The sequence below is a fragment of the Eptesicus fuscus genome, chromosome 4, assembly GCF_027574615.1.
Source record: "Eptesicus fuscus isolate TK198812 chromosome 4, DD_ASM_mEF_20220401, whole genome shotgun sequence".
Lineage (NCBI taxonomy): Eukaryota > Metazoa > Chordata > Mammalia > Chiroptera > Vespertilionidae > Eptesicus > Eptesicus fuscus.
This window is the reverse complement of record NC_072476.1, coordinates 82,249,757-82,271,517: the sequence shown is the minus strand read 5'-3', so window position 1 is coordinate 82,271,517 and position 21,761 is coordinate 82,249,757. Positions and strand designations below refer to the sequence as shown.

At 40.7% G+C, this 21,761-nt stretch overlaps 1 protein-coding gene across 1 annotated transcript; it reads left to right on the top strand.

The window, feature by feature from the left end:
- The first annotated feature begins 12,088 nt into the window (after positions 1-12,088).
- On the top strand, positions 12,089-12,514 carry LOC114230097 (ferritin light chain-like). The gene has a single exon (XM_054714306.1). It carries the CDS (start codon positions 12,089-12,091, stop codon positions 12,512-12,514), a length of 426 nt encoding a protein of 141 aa, XP_054570281.1.
- The last annotated feature ends 9,247 nt before the right edge of the window (positions 12,515-21,761 follow it).

Below are 21,761 nucleotides of genomic sequence, written 5' to 3'. Positions count from 1 at the left end.
AGTTCCTTCCTTGAGAAGTCATTTTAATTCAGTCCTGCATTCACACATACATAAATCGAGTTCCACCATCCTGTCTCATACGTGTATCTCTTTGCTAGTTGTCAGGCTTTGGGAGAGGTTGAAAGTCGCCCCGCCTGGCTCTGAAACAGCCTGGCAGCAGCTGGAGAGCCCACAGAGCCAATCCAGCTCGCATCAGCTTCATCAGAGTTTTCAAATATGGACGCCAGGCTGCTGGTAGCAGAGTGGATCAGAGCATCCCCTCCTCCGCATACAGTCTGAGCCCAGGTGTCAAGCTCCGAAAGGTCTCTAAGTGGAGACAGGCCAGCATTACTCAAGGAAATACCACTGCTCCTCACCTGGAAGAACAGAACATGCATTCACACACATGCACATACTCTCACATATGTGCACAATCATGCACACCTGTGTACATAAAGGTACACACTTGCCCCGAATATAGTGAGGAAATAGTTATGGAAACACCCCCCCCTCCCCAAAAAAAATTTAAATTCACACAAGAGTACTACCAAGGCTCTGAGGTTTGGAAGAGGCTGTTCCCTAAATGCTTCTTCTACCTTCTGAAATAGAAAACCAGAATAAAGAGACTAGGAAGAATGAAGGAGATGGGGTGACTCTCCGAAAATGAACAGTGCACATCATAACCCTAACAGCTAAGGGGAGAAAAGGGCTAACGGTGCCAAAGAAAAGCAGGCAGGATTTAATTTAAAAATAATTAAAAGATCAGTGAGAGAACCAAGGGTAAAGGAGAGGAGAGAGGCCACGGTTGGCAAGGGGGCTGAGTGTAAAGGTTGAAGCTGAAATGACATCATAGGAAGAAAAGGGGCCAGTAACTGAACAAGTGTCAAATTTTGCATTTTACCTTTCAGCCAAAACAAGTGAGGAGACATTTTAAAGTGTACAAACTAAGACTGCCCTTTAGTAAATCATAGTTTAAGTGGGACAAAATGTTACTTAACAATTTTTTCTAATTCTAAAATAAAAAATTTTCACATTTAAAGAATATGAAAAATACAAAACAAAAGAAAGAAAAAGAAATACCTATAGACCCATTACCAAAAGATAACCTCTGTTAATGTATATTCTTCTGGTCACACATATACAACTCGTGATTACAGTATATATGTGGCGATTTTCTTCACATCATGTCTTATCATAGTCAGTTTTTCATTCTATTAAGTCATTTTTAAAACAGCTTTTAGCCATTCACTTCGATTCTTAGTTTTTATAATCTGAAGAATAATGCTATAAATATCTTCACACATAATTTTTATCCTAGTTTCTAATTAGTTACTTAGAATAGAATGTTGAAAGGCAAATTTGGTACTTGGTTCAAAAGGTGCTAACTGTCTTTTTTAGAAATTTTGTACTAATTTATACTGCCACTGACAGTAGGGATAGGTTTCTTTCACCACACCCTAGCCAATAATGAGCATTCTTTTAAAATCCTCTACCAAGTTGATAGAGGTGTAAAATACAATGTCAAAGGCACTATTAACCCTAATCCAGTTTACTATTTACTATTTGTTTACAAAGTCAACTTCTGAAGATGCACAGAATACTTACACTTTTTAGAATCATGAGCTCCTTTGAGAATCAGATGGAATCAATGAGGCTCTTGGCGCGCATCCTTAGACAACCTCAGACTGACCTCTAAACATCAGACCTAGGTGGAATTTGTAAGCCTAGAGCCCAATAACTACTTTGAACGCATAGAGCATACATGATTTAGTGGAAAAGTACTCAACTTGAGGCAAGGGACTTGGTTTCTGATTCTAGCTCTACATCTAAACATACTTAGGACTTTAACATGCTGGCCTCTAGAATCTCTTCCAGTTGTAAAACCCTGGAGCCCTATGATAATGTCAACCTTTACTGACATGTAGATAACTGCTCCGTGGACATTTTGAGGTTATTTCTTGTACCTAGGCTGGGTTCTTTGACGTATTCAGGAACAGCCAGGACTTTCTCAACTCTATTTGACATCTGTTCCAGGAATACGAATTAATGTCAATACTGTTAATTACACAGATCTCATTGTGTTCCATGGCAGATTGGGAGCTCCTTCAAGGCATAAACTCTGTTTAACTCAACTGTGGCTGAATTACTTGACATATTCACCAATAAATGTCTGCTAAAGTAAATCAACCTAAACAAACAAACAAAATAGAGTATCTTCCAAAATTAAATAAAACTAGTTTTGTTTTGTTTGGGTTGACGATAATTCTACAAAAATCTCTAAATATGCATCGTCATTAGCCAACTTTTCAGCTTAAACAAAATGGTTCTATGGTTCATTTTTAGTATTCATAGTACTTATGTTCTACTAAGTCACTAAGCACAATGAATTAGTGAATTCATTGCTCCTGGGGAAATACAGGGTTGGGTTCTTGTGGACTTCTGTGTTTCTGTTTAAAGATACCTTATTTAATACGTATTATCGATTCATTAACATTGAACTCATGGCCAACAGCTCTGTAACTCATGCCTGAATCAAGCTTATCTAACACATGTATTTTCTCCTTAAGGCACATCACTGCCTTCTTGTGCTTAGGAACTCCAGAGGCAACACTTTAGCGCTATACTTGGGGGCCATTTTACACAGCAAACTCACCATCCAAAAACACAGAAACACAGAAAGTGCAGCACTAAATATACCAAGAAAAGGATACTTGTTTACAGTATGACAGCTGAAACAAGAAGGCAGAACACTGCTTTGTAAGAGACTCAATAATGCTTATTGTACTAGTCAGGATTCTTCAGGGGAACAGAATCAATAGAAGATTTTTATATAGTAGATATCTGCAGGTACACACACACAGCTGGAGGCGCAGGAAAGCTGGTGGTATAATTCTGAGTGTTAGAGGGCCACTGGTGTAAGTCCCAGTCAACGGCAGAAAACTGATGTTTCAGCTCAGCAGTCAGGCAGAGAGGGTTAATTCTCCCTTCTCCCACGTTTTTGTTCTATTCAGGCCCTCAACATACTGAATGATGCCCACTCTCACTGGGTGTGTCGGGGGGGGGGGGGGGGATCCTCTTTATTCAGCCTACAAATTCCAATGTTAATCTTATCTAGAAACATCCTTACAGACACATCCAGAAATAATGTTTAGCCAAATATCTGGACACCCTGTGATCCAGTAAAGTTGACACATAAAATTAACCACCACAGTTGTTAAAGTGAGAATACAGAATTATTTGCCATGGCTCACATGTTCACCAAATATATACCTTCATAAACTTCAAAGAAAAAAGCGCTGTTATTTTAAATTATTTATTTCATAAGGAGCATTCTCCTACCAGATATCATCTTCCAATACAATAAATTATTCTATGGATGAACTTAGCAGGCAATACTACACTGTAGAAATTTTTTAATTAATTATATTTATTATGGCTACCATATATATCATAATACTAACTCATTTTCCATTTAATTTATTCTTAAGACAGAATTAAAAGGTACAAATTTACCTCAAATACAGATAATAAGACTAAGGCTTGAAGAGTTGGAGTTATTTTTACAAAGATACACAACTAGTAATAGAGTTACTATTTGAGCCCGGGTTTGTTTTGCTCTAAAACCCATATTTTTTACTGTTACATTATAATGTGGTAGATTTTAATATAGGAAAAGGAATATTAAAGAGTTCAGTTCATATTTCAAGCACTATATTAATGCTAAATAATTTAATATTGCAGCCAAAATACTTTTCTAGGTGAAAAAAAAATAGTCTTAAGTCAGATAGCATAGTCATAGACCCATAGCCTCAATAGGAAAGTATCACATTTATTTCTCCAAAAACTGATATCCAAAAACAAAACTATTCAATGAAACACAGCTAACCAACAACTTTGTAAAAATAAAACTGTAAATGATCAGGAAATCTAATACAGTACAAGGCAGACTCTTTTGGACTAACTTCATAAATGAAATGGATATGGAATATTATTATATGTTTCTTAGAAAATAAACTATACTCTGAGACTGTGAAAGTCAAGTTCGAACAAGGACATGCATATGTGTTTTTTGCATTATCTTTGCATACTTTTACATTATTTCCTTTAACCTAGGCTTACATATGTTTTATTCTCCCTCTCTCTTTTTGAGGGTTATAAAAATACTATCTAGAATATGTTTCAATAATCCTGGACTGTCCTTTAGTCTTCATATTAAACAAAGATACTTAGGTTAAGTAATCAAATACTCGATGTGCAAATTTTTTAAAAATTTTATACTAAGCATTTGTAAATTTTATGTTACATAAAAATAGAACTAGCTTAAGCTACACACATACATATCCACACACAAATATATGTACATGTATACAGAGACTATCTTTTTCCTATTGTTGATTGCAGTAAAAAATATTTGAAAAACTATGCTCTGGAAACTATTTTTCAACAGGATTCTAGTTGCCATTGCATATTATAGCACCGGGTACTTACTAAGTATAAATGGATTAAATGCTCTTATAAAATGACAGGATGGCTGAACGAACTAAAAAATAAAATTCATCTATATGCTGCTTACAAGAGACTCACTTCAAATAGAAAGACATACAGACTGGAAGTGAAGGTATGGGAAAATATATTCCATGCAAATATAAATGGCAGCAATATCCATATCAGAAAAAAAAAAACACTAAAATTTAAAACAAAGAATTTGTGCCAGGCATTGTTCCAAGCATTTTACATGATTCAACTCATTTCATTTTCAGGGTAACACTGAGGTAGGTAATGTTGTCCCCATTTTGCAGATCAGGCAGACAAAACACGGAGTTTTTAAACAACTAGCACACAGTTTCACAGCTAAAAAGTTGCAGGGAATATAGAAAGGAAAGAACTAAAGGCAAACTATGAAGTCATCCAAAAAGAAGAGAATATAGAATTAACTTCTTGATAAAGTGGTAGCCCATGATTCTTCAGGATAACGTTCGTTTGCCTTTAGTTAGAACCACAAGAGTTCACACATACTCAGGGTAGGTAGGTGCTTGTATTCCAACCTGTCCACTTTAGTGGGGCATTTGTGGAGATCGCCAATGTCAATCTCAGAGCGATTTCTCCTTACGGAAGATACTGTTTTTATAACTTCCAGACTGGAATCCTCATAATAAAATGTTGAAAAGTTTCTAGGGACTCATTAGGACACCAAACCAAAAAGCAAGAAGCTTTAGTATTTGATGGCTAAAATTTATCATACTTATTTGAGACAGGTCAGTCCCCTACCTTACTTAGGGAAACATAGCAAAAAGACTAGTAGACAAAAGGTATAATGAAGGTCAACAAAATAAGCCACTTAACACGTGCATTCAAAATCACTAGGGGGCAAAAGTCACCAAATCCCAAAGCCGGTGAAGTACCCACTTCAGAAACAAACATCAAACAGCTGGGCTAAATATTGATGGTTCTATACTGCTTTTCAAAGAACTAAAAAAAAAAAAAAAAAATTACTAAAAGGAAAAGAGAAACGAAGGAAGCAGAGGGCTATTACCAGCTCTTACTAGGAAATCTGAAGTACTTATTAAAAAGAGACCATTTCGCCTGACATTTAGATCTTGCTGATGTGATGTGCACTGTCCCATCAGAGCCCTGACCTAAATTTCATCGTTTAAAAAGAACTAAGTCTCTGCTCGCACCCATTTCCAAAAGCCAGCTGAGAACTCATTTCTCAGATCCTTTTCATCCACAAGAAAGCCCTGAGAACTTTAAAAAATTTGAAGGACAAAAAGGTCAGAAAGTAAAACCGCAGTATGCAGCCTCTCCTCCTTCCTAAAATGGCCATTTGGCTAAAAGCCATGATAATGTAAGAGTTAAAATTCTGCACTGTTTAAGAACAACCAGTTGACCTTTAACTATGCTGGTTTGAATCCAATCACCTTTCAACAAGCAAGAAATCTGGCACAAGGCGTCCTAACACACACCAATTATTTTCATAGTGTACATGACGGAGCTCACAGCGTCCTGTTTAGAAAAAAAAGAATAAATGTTCGTTTTTCAAAAGCCAGACTTGGAGGCTGAGTGTCTCTGTTGACGGGTTTGTCCTTTGGTTAACTGTCTCCAAAAGTGCTGCTGCAGAAGGCATTTTCTTGAGAAAGAACAGTTCCTTAAAGAAAATAACTTTTTTCATCTTGTTTAAATTGGGTTCTGTGGAATGGTTTTCCCCAACCTTTAGTACGTCAAAAGTAAATATGGCTGGGAAATCATTAATTACGAGGCTCAGTTAAGAGCTTTGCATGCCATATATGTAAGAGGAGAACGTTCCCCTTGCACTGAAAGGGCGAAATGCTGAATCCTACTCTGAGCAAATGTATTAAAATCCAGAGATTCAACATCAACCATTGAGTGTCTACTTCCTAAAATGAGTCTTTGCTTTTCAAACGCTATGAGTCTTCTAGATGTGGTGATATTCTCTCATGTCTTCAAAACAATCCAGTTTTCAAATTCTATCTCAGGCTTCTTAAGAACATATCGCTTGGCTCTTTGGGTGCCATGTGCAGAGATAGAAGCCCTCTCTGCAGGACCATGCCAGCCAGACAGACAGACAGACAGACAGCCTCTGGTCAATTGCAAGACTGTGTTCTTTATCACTTCCTTAGTTCCCTATCTCCAGGCCTCCCTGTGACTCACCGCAACCCATTTCTGTCAACCAGTTACTTGGAACACTAAGCCCACACCTGGACTTGCCCAAGTGTGTGTTTTTTTTGTGTGTAAGCCTTTGCCTTCGGACAGAGACTTCTGAGAGTCCTTCCCAAATCTCAGAATCCTCCTCTCTCTCTCAGCATCCTGCTCCATCCAGTGAGACTTCTGCTGGCTGTGCCATGTTTGCCAGCCCCTCCTTGCCACAATATTTGACTTCCCTTCATTTGCTCCGTGTCATTTGAGTCCAGAAAGAGAATAGTCAGGTCTCACGGCAACGTGAGTGAGCAGGGCCCCGGGCCAGAGCCCAGATCACCACCCTCCCAGCCACTTCTGCTTTGGGGCCAAGGAGGGAGGGGCTTGATTCAGGAACAGAGAGGACCTCCTGGCTTGGGGACTGCTCACCCACTCACTGGCAGGAAAGCATCTGCCAGCCTGAGGGCCCCGTGGGGTTCACTGTCTAACGGGACATCTTGGTTACTGTATGGTTCTGAGGACTCCTTTGAAATCTGAGGACTCCAGGAGCTCTGGCACAGTGGAGTCGTTCTCCAGATGCATCAGGCAAGACAGGCAGCCCGGGCTCCCATGGGCCTCGCCCCCTTCCCCTGCCCTAACTCTCTCTCATTCCCAAGAAGCAGAGTCCCCTCACCAGCGTCTTCTAAGCAGCCACTAATTCCAATCCCATTGTTCTGCCTCCGACCTAAGTCAATGTTAAAGTCCAGATTCTCCTCATTGATCCCAACTCACAAGTGATTTCCCAACCCCCATTTGCCTTGCCAAGATGTGGGGAGCAGGGGACACGAAAGTATCTTCTGCTACCATCCTTAGCTCAACTGCCAATGGAAAACTCACGTCACTGGAGAACAGGGTATGAACTACCGCGAGGCCCACACATGACTTTTTCAGTTATGCTCCTTGCACGCAGTGAATGACTCCCTTAGTCACATCATCCTAACGTTTGTGACATACACAAAAAAGACCCAAAGCCCTATATGCTTGAAGAACTGCATGGCAATGCATTTAGTTAACATTCTCTATCTTATTAAGCAGGGTACACAGTTCTATGCTGGATGAGCTCTGTTCCCGTTTCCCAGCCCAGCTAGGATTGCCTGTCCTTTCTGTCAGCATCCTGCACAGGACAACCGCCACCAGAAATGCAGGGCGATATTGGGAAAAAGAAAACACAGTAGACCGGAAGACAGAAGACTGAGGATTAACTGAGAGACTGGCCGAGTCACTAATTCACTACAACCTCAGTTTCGCCTTCTGTAAAATGGGGACTGCAGCAGTCACCTCACAGGGTGCTATGAAGGAAACACATGAGATCATGAAAGTGAACATAATTTTGAATTACAAACAGAGAAAGAGGGGAAAAGGGGAAGGGGGAAAAACTAAAAATATCTGCCTCCCTCGCCGTTTTACGCTAGCAGGTAAAATAAAATGTTCAGACAGGAAACCTAAAGAAGGTAATTCAAAGTACAATATTCTTAGGCACTTTCCAAGGGGAAGCCACTACACTTTCCAACCTGGCCCAGGGCTCAGCCTGCACAGCCTGTTGGGAGGCCTGAGAGCCTGGGGCTCTGCACCAAAGCGCTGGGACTGACCTGCAGCAAAAGACCAAAATGCTTTCCTCGTGTCAGTCCCAGGAGGGTACAGACAAGGGCAGCTGAAGGACAAACATCGAGAGTGGGTGAGACAAACACCTCAGGCCGTGAACTTACTTTATTCCCTTGGTAGATCACCTTCAGCAGAAAATTCCAGCTTTGTGTTTTCTGCTTGGTCCCCCTCGAATGGGAAGTTCTGCTCAGAGGCCCAAAATAGAAAACGGGAAGTTAGCAGAACTGATTTTCCCAACTCCCCCAAAGCAAATCACTGCACCTTTATGGATGAGAACTATTATGGTAAGGTGTTAACCCCCTTTCTGAAAGGAGGTAGCATGTCGATTTGCCAATTGTGTGCAGAAAAAAAAGCCTACCCCCTGAAGAAAGGAACAATCTAGCAGCTTCCTCCCTAAATGAAAAAGAGCAGAGGTGCATTGACAGTGAAGGGATACCCAGGGGGTTCCCATCAGAACCAAACTGCCACCAAAAATAACCAAGTGCCCCACTTTGATGCAGACACCAATCTCTGAGCTGGTTCCGTACAGGCACTTTCCTTAAAGGGCGAGTTCTGACGTGACTCCCCTCCCAACTTCCTCATTACTGTTCACGGTATCACTATTTCCTTAGAGCCCCGTGTTTGAAACTTCCAAGTTGAAGTGCCAGGCTTCCTCCCCGTCTGTGCCTGTTCGGTCAGTGTCTAGCTTATACCGTCAGGTGCACCTCATTTGCACCAGGCACAAATTCAGCTCATTTTCCTACCACAGCTCAACTCCGGTTTGCCACGCCTCGTCATTTCCTCCGCTGTCTCTGGTCTGGATACCTGGCCTCTTTCATAACACTGCCAGATGTGTCTCCCCAGCAAACTGATTCACATCATCCCCCTGTTCCAAGGTCTGCTGCAGCTCCCGAATATGAACTAAATCTAAACTGTTCACAGTGGTCTGGCCATAGCTACCTAGCGCTTTGGCAGCTTGTTACAGTGGGAAGTGCCTGAGCTGGGTGCCAGATGCCTTGGGGGAGAACCCAGCCGAAGGAAGCGTTAGCTCTCAGGGGCTGTGTGGATCTGAGCAAGTTATGAAACCTCTTGCCCTTGTTTCCTCGTTCGTGGAAAGAAGATAACACCCACCTACACAGTGATTAAGGATTAAGTGGGATAGCGCTTACAAAGTGGTCACGGTGGTTTCCAATAAGTAAAAGAGTAATTAATGTTTACGGAGTGCTCACTACCATCCAGGCTCTGTTCTGAGTGCTGTGCACGTACACACGTTGGCGCAGGTATAACTGCTATCCTCATCTGACAGAAGAGGAAATTGAGGCAAGAGAAAGTGAAATCACTGAAACCACATAACGACTCAGGAGAAGAACCAGTGTTTGAACTTGAGCAGTGTGATTGCAGAGCCTGTATACGCAATTCCTCGCTACCTCCCCTCCCTCCAGCTTCCACCAGCTAACACGGCCCACGTATCCAGTCCCTCCTCTGCAGCCGTCCGGGCTTCCCTCCACATCCCAGTCTCCCCTGATGGGTGCCACGCTGCACTTTCTCTCCAACCTCACCAGACGTCTTAAAAGCAGTTATTGCATTTCCTCTGTACTCAACTATACCATCTCTCTCCTCTTTATTTTGCCTTCACTCATGCATCCGCTTGTAATTGTTCTCCAGTTCTTTCTGTAATCTATTCCCAGAAACTGCATCAGAAAATAGACCACATCTCCAAATTCCAGGGTGTCCCGAAAGAAACATGTTATTTACACCAACAGCCCAGCTGCCATGACCAAGCCAGATCTAACTTCCAGTCACTTCCCCAGCAAGCACTTACCAAATACCTGCCATGTCCGTTTCACTAGGTGAAGATGACACGGGCCCTGACCTCTAGGAGCTCCCAGTCTAATGAGGAGATCGTGTTTACGTAGAGAGTTTTAATAAGCTGTGGTAAGCACAAAAACACATGCTGCGGATGGCATCTCCCCACTTTGGCTCTTCTCGCTCTGGCATTTCCCACGTTGTCATTCACAGAGGCTGTCACACAGCCCCTTCCCTTTCATCTCTGCTGCCACCCTGTGGTAGACTTGCTCCCTACCTTGTTCCTGAACGGTTGCAATCACCTCCCGACTTATCTCACTGCCTGCCTCATTCTCCTGCCCCTCAAAACCAGCCCACCTCCCGCTGCAGAACAGCCTAGGTTGTCGCTGTCCTATGTGACGAACCAAGTGCAAGGTCCTGAGCCTGAACCGACAAAGCTGCCTGGGAACAAACCTGACTTTTTATCCTTTGCTTTGCTCCATTTCCCTCCACATAGGTATACTTCACCTCGTATACCACACCCAAGAGAAAACTCTTGCAGTTCTCCAAAGATGATTCACCTTCCTATTTCCTATTGTTTCCTTTGCCTCCCACTCTTTTAGCTCATTATTATCCCTGAAATTCAGATTAAATCACCTCCTCCATGAAGCCTTCCCTCATTCTCCCACAACATGTGATAGTGCCCTTCTCTGATTTGCTTTAGTCATGCAATTGCATCTCCTTTAATTCTGTCTTGCATTACAAGCATTTTTATGTTTTCTCTTATGGTCTCTGTGTCTTTAGGACAGAACTGTGTCTTTATTATCTTTGTTCAATACAGCACCTGTTATGCCTCAAGCATAATGTGCCAAATAAATAATAAATATGCTCTTTATTTTTTGCATGTGATATAGTGGGAGAAAAATCTCATGGGTATCCAAGGAGGAACTCAAATTGTTTTCTTTTTTTATTATCATCATCTGATTTTTCACCCCTAGGTAAGATGCTAGGCAATAAAGGTACAAAAAATAAAGACACAAAGGCCTGCCCTAAACAAAGTATATTATCAGGGAGATTGGCACATAGTATAAATACAATAATAAGATACATGCAAAATAATATAAATTACAAAATTATGGCAGTTCTACCACCAACTAAGTGTGTGTCCTTGAGCAAATTACTTATTCTGTGAGGTAAAATTAGAAAATTAAAATTCATAGGCAGTGTATGAATTTATTATTCTAACCATCGGATGGTCTGCTCTGCTAATGGATGGTCCTTCCATATTAGTAAGTGCCAATATAGTTGCAAAAATTATTATATTAATTAGTTCTAGGGAAATTAAGTATAAACAACCACAGAAAGGTAAAAACCAGCAACTGAAATTGATAATTAGACAATGAGAAAAATTAGTTATATGCGTTTCACTGGCACCACTAGATGATTTTTCTAATTGGCTGCCAGTCTGCTGTTTGTAGTCAGGGGATAAGTCTGCAAAATATCCTGATGTGCATGGTCAGCATTTTGGCTGGAATGTGATCTACAGCAGCAAGCTGATGGACACAGCCGGGTTAGGGTTCAGAGGAAATGGCTGGGGCTTGATCAGTGACAATTTCAGTTGGAAGGTGAGTCTGAGAGATGTTAAGTGATGCACAAAGATACACAGCTCATTAATGACAAAGCTAGGATGAGAAATTCCCCAGTGCCATGAAATGCAGGCTATGTGTATCTGGGCTTCTCCACCAGCACATGCATGAAGATACTGGGAAATGCCGCTCCTCCACCAAGCGCCCAACATGGAAATCAGATCACCCTCCAAGGTTCATGATCCAAACGAGCAAAAATTAATAATCACGAGTGCCCTCGGCGGTCTCCGATCTGTCTCTTGCTTCAACAGTGTTTGGATGGAACAGACTCAGGGACGCCCCTTCTTCCAGCCTCTGGCCACTCACCTGCGTCTTATCCACTCACCATCTTCAGAACCACTTCCGGGACCAGCCAACACACGGATGTGTTTTTTTCTACCTTAACTCCTTGCTGCCGAACAACCATGAGCTCCCAGATTCGTCAGAATTATTCCACCCAGGTTGTGGTTGCGGTCAACCACCTGGCCGACCTGCATCTGCGGGCCGCCCATACCTACCTCTCTCTGGGCTTCTATTTCGACCTGGACAATGTGGCTCTCGAGGGCATGGGCCACTTCTTCCGAGAGTTGGAAGAAGCATCTCTAAAGGTGCAAAACCAGTGCTGTGGCCGCATTCTCTTCCAGGACGTGCTGAAGCCGTCCCAAGATGAGTGGGGCAAAACTCAGGACGCCATGGAAGCTGCCCTGGCCTTGGAGAGGAACCTGATCCAGACCCTTTTGGAGCTGCAGGCCCTGAGTTCTACCCGCACAGACCCTCAGCTCTGTGACTTCCTGCAGAACCACTTCCGGGGTGAGGAGGTGAAACTCATCAAGAAGATGGGCAACACCTGACTCACCTCCGCAGGCTGGCTGGGCTGGGCGAGTATCTCTTCAAAAGGCTCACCCTCAAGTTCCACTAGGAGCCTCTGAAGCCCAGAGGCCTTTGAGGGGCCCCTCTGCATTCCCCTGGTGTCTGACTTTTACCTGAGCCTCTCCCCGAAACTACTACCCATTCTTTTAACCACCCTGGAGCCCTCTGGACCAAATGAAACTATAAAGCTTTTTACAGAAAAAAAAAATTAATAATCACAATAGCCATATGTTTTGTCACCTTAAAAGAGAGTTTCCAAAGGACTTGTGTGCAAGCATATGAGCCTAACCAGCGGTTAAGGACAACAGGGGGGTGGGGGCATGTGTGGGGAGGGGTGTGGGATGGGAATGGGGGGATGAGGACAAATATGTGATACCTTAATCAATAAAGAAATTTTAAAAAAAGAGAGAGTTGCTTTATAATACAATTGAAAACACATCTCGTTAAAAAAAGACTCAAAAATATCCAAAATACATAAGAAATTCATACAACTTAACAAAAGGAAGACAAAAAATCCAATTAAAAAATGGGCAAAGGACCTAAATAGACACTTCGCCAAAGTGGACATACAGATGGCCAAGAGACATATAAAAAATGCTCAAAGTCACTGATCATCAGAGAGATGCAAATTAAAACGACAATGAGGGATCATCTCACACCTGTCAGAATGGCTACCATCAACAAATCAACAAACGACAAGTGCTGGTGAGGATATGGAAAAAAGGCACCCTAGTACACTGCTGGTGGGAATGCAGACTGGTGCCCTCGGCCATTATAGAAAACAGTATGGAGTTTCCTCAAAAAATTAAATATGGAACTGTCATTTGATCAGTAATCCCACTTCTAGGAATATATCTTTAAGAAACCCAAAACACCAATCAGAAAGAATGTATGCACCCCTATGTTCAGAGCAGCACAATTTACAATAGCTAAGATCTGGAAACAGCCCAAGTGCCCATCAGTAGATGAATGGATAAAAAAGCTGTGGTACATTTATACCATGGAATACTATGCAGCAGTTAAAAGAAGAATCTCTTACCCTTTGAGACAGCACAGAGGGACCTGGAGAATATCATGCTAAGTGAAATAAATCAGTTAGAGAAAGACAAGTGTCACATGATCACACTCATATATGAAATCTAATTAACAAAATAAACTGATGAATAGAGTGGATCCAGAGACATGAAAGCATGGAACAGAGTGCAGAATCTCGGAGGGAAGGTGGGGGAGGGTGGGGGAGTGGAAGGTAATCAACCACAGACCTTGTGTGCATATATGCATAACCCATGGACACAGACAATAGGGTGGTGAAGGCCTGTGGCAGGGGTCGGGGCAGGCTGGAGGGGGTCAATAAAGGAAAAAAAAAAAAAGGGACATATGTAATACTTTCAATAATAAAGAATTACTTTTTTTAAAAGACTCAAATTAAAACTTTTTAACTAAAAGGAGTTTATGGCAAGTAGTTATGTCCTAGGCTAGAATCTTCCCTGACAATAGTCAATTATTACCTTAAATAAGCCTATCTATCGTCTTTTGCATTGGCTGTAACAAACCTTTGGAATGTCAGTGTAAAGCCCCTTTTTGCCAAACCCCTCAGGGCACAACCAATGCACCAGGGAAGAGACCATAAATCCTCCCATTGTTATTGTTATCAAGCTCATTGTTGGCTGTTAACTATCCTATACCCACCTAGGTAAAAGATGTGTCTTCTCATTTTACTTTTCATCCAATCCCAGAGGTTTCCCCACTTTGCTTTCTCCAGCCTCTCAAATCTATCACCAATGGATTTCTGGTGACCCACTTGTGTCTTCTCTTTTGATTGTAATGTATAAAGTAAGGTGGAAAACTGCCATTCTCTGGAACATTTTCTCAATCCCTTGAGATTTTGCTTCCGGCCATTGTCAACAGTTTGGCTCAAATAAACTCACAAAAATTCTTCAGAGGTTTGACTGTTTCTTACATTGACAATACATAGTTTGTAAAATCAGGGGGCTGGCTGCCTGGCCATAATCACCACTTTTAACTGTATATGGGGTGCTTGCCCTGCAGCAGGACGGACCTTCCCTGAGCTTGTCAGGTTAGCATGTGGCCCCTTTTCGTCCACACTTTGTTATAGCATTTTGCAAACACTCTTTATCAGATTAAGGAAGTTCCTTTTATTTATCCTGTATTGAGTTTTTAACATAAATAGAGGCTGAATTTTAGGTGAAGGTGTTTTTTTTTAAGTGTCTTTCAAAAAATTTATATGGTTTTTCTCCTTTAAACCTTTAATGCTGTGATTTACGGTGATTTTTCTACTGTTAAACTGTGTTTCTGAAATAAACCCATATTTATGAAAAAAATTTAAAAAGACTCAATACAAAGAGTGGTTATCACTCATATAATCATAGGAAAGTGAGACCACAAAGGCAAATGTAGGCAGTGCTCACCCAAGCTCTCTCCAGGTGAAAGGGAGTCTTAGCCAGCAGATTTTGAGTTTGACATTTCTGGGCCACAGCTATTTCCATGGTAGAGGTGAATGTCCTACTTTACCTCAGCATGGCCTATAGGTCAGTGGACGGACCCTCCTCTAGCTCCGATTCTGTGCTCATCAAGCCTGGTTATAGATTGGTTTGCTATAAAGTTTATCTGTTGGAATAGAACCCGATGGTCAAGCTGATGAGTAATTTTGATTTCCGGGATAGTTGTCTTTATAATCACAAGTTAATATGTCATTCTCATCGACACATCAGTCTCATTAGCTGCGGAATATGAGTTCTCTTCTAAGAAGCAGACGCCCTCTCAGTAGGCCCACAAAATCAAGTCTCTGGACCTGAAAAGCTGTGGTCTAAACCTTGGAACTTGGAAAAATCTGCTGTAAAGATACCTCCAGAAAGACAGTGGATTCCCTTCTCTTAGAGACTTACTTGCCCATTACACATGCCATGTACCCTTTCTTCAAACTCTTCTAGTTGGTACTTAAATTGGGTAAGAACTAAGTTGCTTTTTTCTTGACTTATTGAGGACTTAACATGCTAAAGTTAGAACTACAAATGGTATGGTTCCTGTCCTCAAGTAAAATAGACAAAAAATTTAAGGTCTGAACTGTGAACCATGACTTGGTCTTAGGTGTAGGTCATTGTCAAAGAAAAATAACTAAGCAACCAAGAAGTGATTTCAAAACAACAAAATTATTTTTCCACCTCTCAAACATTGTCAAAGGGAATCTTAGTCCACAGCAACAATTCATAAAGCCCTCTTCTTTTCATATGGTTACTTCACATCACTCAAACTCTTTCGGTGTTACCTCTCTCCTTTAGATTCTCCCACCAAAGTGCCTCTTCCAGACCTCGTCCTCAAATCTCAGTCCTTCTAGTCCTCCTTTTCCCTTTATTTGCATCACAAGAGCCCAACAGAACTGGTCTGGCAATATTAAACCATGCAGGAAATTTGGAGATAGAAAAAAAATAAATGAATAAGTGAAACCAGAACCATTCTTTGTAGGCAATAAAAGAAACATGCCTAAAAATTATCTTACATTGTAAATAATGGCCTGTTCATATACAGATATAATTTAAAGATGCCAAATTAACTAGGAAATGATACAAGGAAAAGAAAGTACTTAAATTTTTTAAGCATCCACAATGTTTAAGAGACTTATGAAAGACATTCTGCTACCTGATATTAAAATATACTACAACTAAAGGCCTAATGCATGAAATTCGTGCAAGGGGCTCAGCCCTCGCAGCTGTGGCGTCTGCCTCGGCCCTTGCAGCCCCGGGCCCGGAAGGATGCCTGGTCTAATTAGCATATTACATTTTTATTGTTATAGATGCTATAGTAATCAGAAGAGCATGGTACTGGCATAAAAACAAACACATAGATCAATGGTATAGAGGACCCAGAAAAAAAACTACAACTTTATGGTCAATTCATCTATGATAAAGGAGGCAAGAATATACAATGGGATAAAGGTGTTCAATAAATGGTGTTGGGACAATTAGACAAACACATGCAAAAGAATAAAACTGTATCACTTTCTTACACTATATACAAGAGTAAACTCAAAATTAAGTAAAGACTTTAATGTAAGACTCAAAACCATAAAACTCCTAGAACAAAACATAGGCATAAACTCTTTAACATCACTCTTAGTAATATTTTACTAAATATTAGTCTCCTCGAGCAAGGGAAACAAAAGAAAAAATAAACAAATAGAACTACATCAAACTAAAGAGTTTTTGCACAGTGAAGGAAACCATCAACAAAATGAAAAGACAGTCTACTGAATGGGAGAAGATATTTGTCAATGATATATCTGATAAAGAGTTAACATCCAAAATATTATAAGGAACTCATATAATTTAAAACCTAAAAAACAAACAATCTGATAAAAATGGGCAGAGAACCTGAATAGACATTTCTCCAAAAAGGACATACATATGGCCAATAGACATATGAAAATCTGCTCAACATCACTAATCATTAGGTAAATGCAAATTAAAATCACAATGAGATATCACCTCGCACCTGTCAGAATGGCTATCATCAATAAATCAACAAATAAGTGTTGGTGAGGATGTGGAGAAAAGGAAATCCTCACACATTGTTGGTAGAATTGTAAATTGGTGCAGCCACTATGGAAAACAGTATGGAGGTTCCTCAAAAGATTAAAACTAGAACTACCATATGACCCAGCAGTTCCATTCTGGGTATTTATCTGAAGAAACCCAAAACACTAATTCGAAAAGACATATGCACCCATATGTTACTTGCAGCATTATTTACAATAGCCAAGACATGGAAGCAATCTAAGTGTCCATCAAGAGACAAATGGATATTTAATTGTTATATGTGTTAATTGATCCATTAAAAATTGTATTGAGTAAAAAACAAAAGAGAGAGACAAGTGGATAAATAAGATGTAGTACATACATACAATGGAATTTTACTCAGCCATAAAAAAGAATGGAATCTTCCCATTTGCAACAATTTGAGTGGACCTAAAGAGTATTACGCTAAATTAAATAAGTCAGACAGAGAAAGACAAATACCATATGATTTTGCTTATATGTAAAATCTAAAAACAAAATAACATACAAAACAAAAACAAAGGCATAGATACAGAGAACAGACTGATGGTTGCCCGATGGGAAAGGGCGTGGGGTCATGGGTGAAAATGGGAAGGGATTAAGAAGTACAAGTTGCCAATTATTAAAAGTCGTCACAGGGATGTAAAGTACAGCATAGGGAGTATAGTCAATAATATTGTCATAACTATGTATGGTGTCAGATGGGTACTAGAATTTTTGGATTATCACTTCATAAGTTATATAAATGTCTAAGCACTATCTTGTATGTCAATTATAATTGAAAAATAAAAAATATATTTAAAAAAAGATACTTGAGACAATCATAATATATTAATTGAGCACCTACTGTAAGAATTGTTTTGGAAAGGATGCTGTGTCAGGGTACCCAAATCCACCCCTACATTTGGATATTTACTAGAAGAACTCAGCTTCTAGTTGTACTTACAGCTAAGATGTCTTATGGCAATGTAATAAGGATACATAACCAGAACATAAGGGAGAAGTCTAGAGGATTTCATATACAGATGTCCTGATGCGCTCTCTCTCTCTCTCTCTCTCTCTCTCTCTCTCTCTCTCTCTTTCATGAGAGATCACATGCTCATAATGAATCACCTACCAAAGCTCCTTAGACACCCAGTGCTTGAGGATTTTACTGGGAGTTGGTCATGTAGGCAGGTACTCTCTGCCTACAACATAAAAAATTTTAAACTCCCAGAGTTTATGCAAATGTCCAACATAAATTCTAATGCTTGCACAAAACTCTGGGTACAATGAACCACACCTATCAGTTACCTGTTTACTGAGAGCACTCTGAGAACCAAATTCCTAGATGTCAGCCAAGGACCAACCTTGCTAACAGGACTTGCTAAGGGTGGTAGCCTCAGTCAGGCCTGCTAGGTTAACTCTTTCTTGCAAAAAGACCAACTTCTTACCCTTGAGACAATTAAATTTAAAGAAATAAAATTTATACGGAAAACATGCAATGCATACAGTAGGTATACAATTCTGGATAACACTGAAGCAACACTTTCCAAAATGTCCTCTAGACAGACTTTATCAGAATCACCAGGAGGGACTTGTCAACCTACTGGCTACAATTCAAAGCATTATGCTAAGCAAAGTAAGCCAGTCAGAGAAAGATAAGTATCACATGATCTCACTCATTTGTGGAATATAATGAACAACATAAACTGACAAACAAAAATAGATTCAGAGACACAGAAGTATTGAACAGACTGTCAAACCTCAGAGGGAAGGCAGGGGAGGGGGCGGGGGAGTGGAGGGGTGGTAAGAGATCAACCAAATGACTTGTATGCATGCATATAAGTATAACCAACGGACACAGACAGTAGGAGGGGTGAGGGCCTGTGCTGGGGGGGTGGGAGCGGGCTGGGAGAAGTCAATGGGGGAAAAAGGAGACATATGTAAAACTTTCAACAATAAAGAATTTTAAAAAAGAAAGATCAACCAAAGAATTTGTATGCATATAAGCATAACCAATGGACACAGACAATAGGGGGGGTGAAGGCCTGGGCTGGAGGCAGGTTGGGAGAGGTCATGGGGGGGAAGGGGACATATGTAATACTTTCAACAATAAAGAATTTTAAAAAAATAAAAAGGTAGAAGAATCAGGCATCAAAGAAACAGGTTCAGATGCGATTATAAAATACCTTTAATACCATAACGAAAAATTCAAATGTGATTGTACAGCCATGGGAAACAACTGGAAGTTTTCTTTTTTTTCTTCACCAGCAAATAATAAGATCAAAACAGCATTGTATGTAGATGACTCTGACCACCTTATATAGAACATGAAGGGTAAAAATAGTAAGCCAGGAAGCCAGACCCTTGGAAAGAAAATGATCATAACTAACAACTGGGAGTTAGGCACTACTGTCCAAGGTGACGTACATGAATTCTCTGTCAACCTTCTAAAGTAGGGGCTATTGTGCCATTTCATTGAAAAGTTTGCCCAATGTCACACAAAGAATTCAAACCTAGATGGTGTGATCCCAGAACGCATGTACTTGCCCACTATCCACCAGACCCGTGGAACAGAAAGTCGGGACAGTAGGAAAAGAAACCAGTGGTTGGCCAGTGCCTGTGGGAACGGAGAGGAAGTAACCTCGGGTAACTCCCGCCCTTATCTTGTCTTTCCTCCCTGTGGGCACTTTATCCTAAGATGACAGACAGAAAACCATATTCCAAAAATGGTAGAAGATCGAAAGAGAGAACAAAAACTAGAAATTGTCACATTTTTTTAAATGAGATAAGAGAGGTGAAGAATAAATAGGAGTTACAGCTTCTTCTTGACCAAGACGGAGACAAAGAAATGAAGTCCCACCTGCATCTCAACTCAAAGAGAGGAGTGGACACCTGGTAGCATCGTGTTATCTTTAACATCTCAGAAATTTACACTATTAAAAATCTTCCTGTTTATCTTCCTCTGACATAACACAATCCCCAAATCACTTAATAACTGAACTACTCTTGAGACTGTAATTCTTTTGTGTGTGTGTGTGTGTGTGTGTGTGTGTGTGTGTGTATGTGTGTGTTTGTTTGTTTTTATTGTTTAAAGTATTACATGTCTCCTTTTTTTCCCAATTGACCACCACCCCCCCGCCACTCCCATCCCCGAGGGCAAGTCCCCACCGCCCCAGGGTCTGTGTCCATTGGTTATGCTAATATGCATGCATACAAGTCCTTTGAGACTGTAATTCTTGAAACATCTACTATTAAAACTCCAGAATCATCACAGATATGTTTATTGATCACTTGATTGATTGCATACAAAGTTTTGGAGATGCTAGAGTTAGACACTAACCCTCGAGGCTTTAGAGGACACAGTAATCTGCTCAATCTATAAATATCTATCTTGGTACCTCATAAAACCCAGAATTAAGCAACAAGACATGACAAGCCACTACTTACAAGGAATTAATCTGTTGCCTCAATTGGCATTAAGCAGGGAGCCAAAGGCCATTAAAACAAGTTGAAATTAATGTAGCAAAATAACTCAGTCCTAGGTTACTGATCTTATCATTTTGAAAATGACTCTCAAATCCTTATTAGCCATTAACCTAACTTCTAAGCAAGCTGTCTGTATCTCTCCTACTCAAAATCCCAATCAGCCAATTCAAGCACTCAGAAGTACGGCCAAGAAATGACAAAGAGGAACAACTTGAACAAAATCTTCAAGGCCTTTGACCCCACCCGGATGGCCTGAGGAATGTACCCTGCTATTGGAGAAAATTCATGCTGATTCAGATATCCAGCTGAGTTACGGCCTGTGTGGGAATTCTTTTCCCCTAAGAGGTAATGTCAATAATGTTATTTGCTCATTTATGGTTACAGCACTCTCACATGGAATAAAAGAATGAAAGGAGACATGACCTGCCTTCAAGAATCTCATCAGAAAGATGGGACAGACAGATAAAAACAATATGAATATGCACAGGTAAATATTTATGAATGGTGGTAAAACCATGGGTCATGGAAGTCGAATGGCCGAGGTTTGAACCCTGACTCCACTAGTCAACATCTTTAGCAAGCTTTATAGCCCTCTCTAAGCCTCAGTTTCCCCCTTCTGGAAACTGAGTTAATAATTCCCACATCAGCCCTGGCCGGTTTGGCTCAGTGGATAGAGCGTCGACCTGCGGACTGAAAGGTCCCAGGTTCGATTCCGGTCCAGGGCACATGCCTGGGTTGTGGGCTCGACCCCCACTGGAGGGCATGCAGGAGGCAGGCAATGATTCTCTCTCATCATTGATGTTTCTATCTCTCTCTCCCTCTCCCTTCCTCTCTGAAATCAATAAAAGTGTATTTAAAAAATATATATTAAAAAATAATAATTCCCACATCTTAGGTTGTTGTGAAGATTTAGTAACATAATGAACATAGAATGCTTAGCACACAAAAATTCAACAAATGTGAGCTGCTACTGTTATCCTAAAATTACATTTTGCTTTTACTACTATTATTACTCCCCCTACCACCATAGTTACTCTCATCTCTATGTCGCTCATACCTTAAAGATAAGGTGGCTCCCGGGCTGCAGGAAGGGGTCCAGTGCAGATGGAATCATTCCTCTCAGGCAGGGAAGTTAAGAGGCTCATGGTTTGTCAGAAATGTCAAAGAAGAATATTTCAGATGGAGG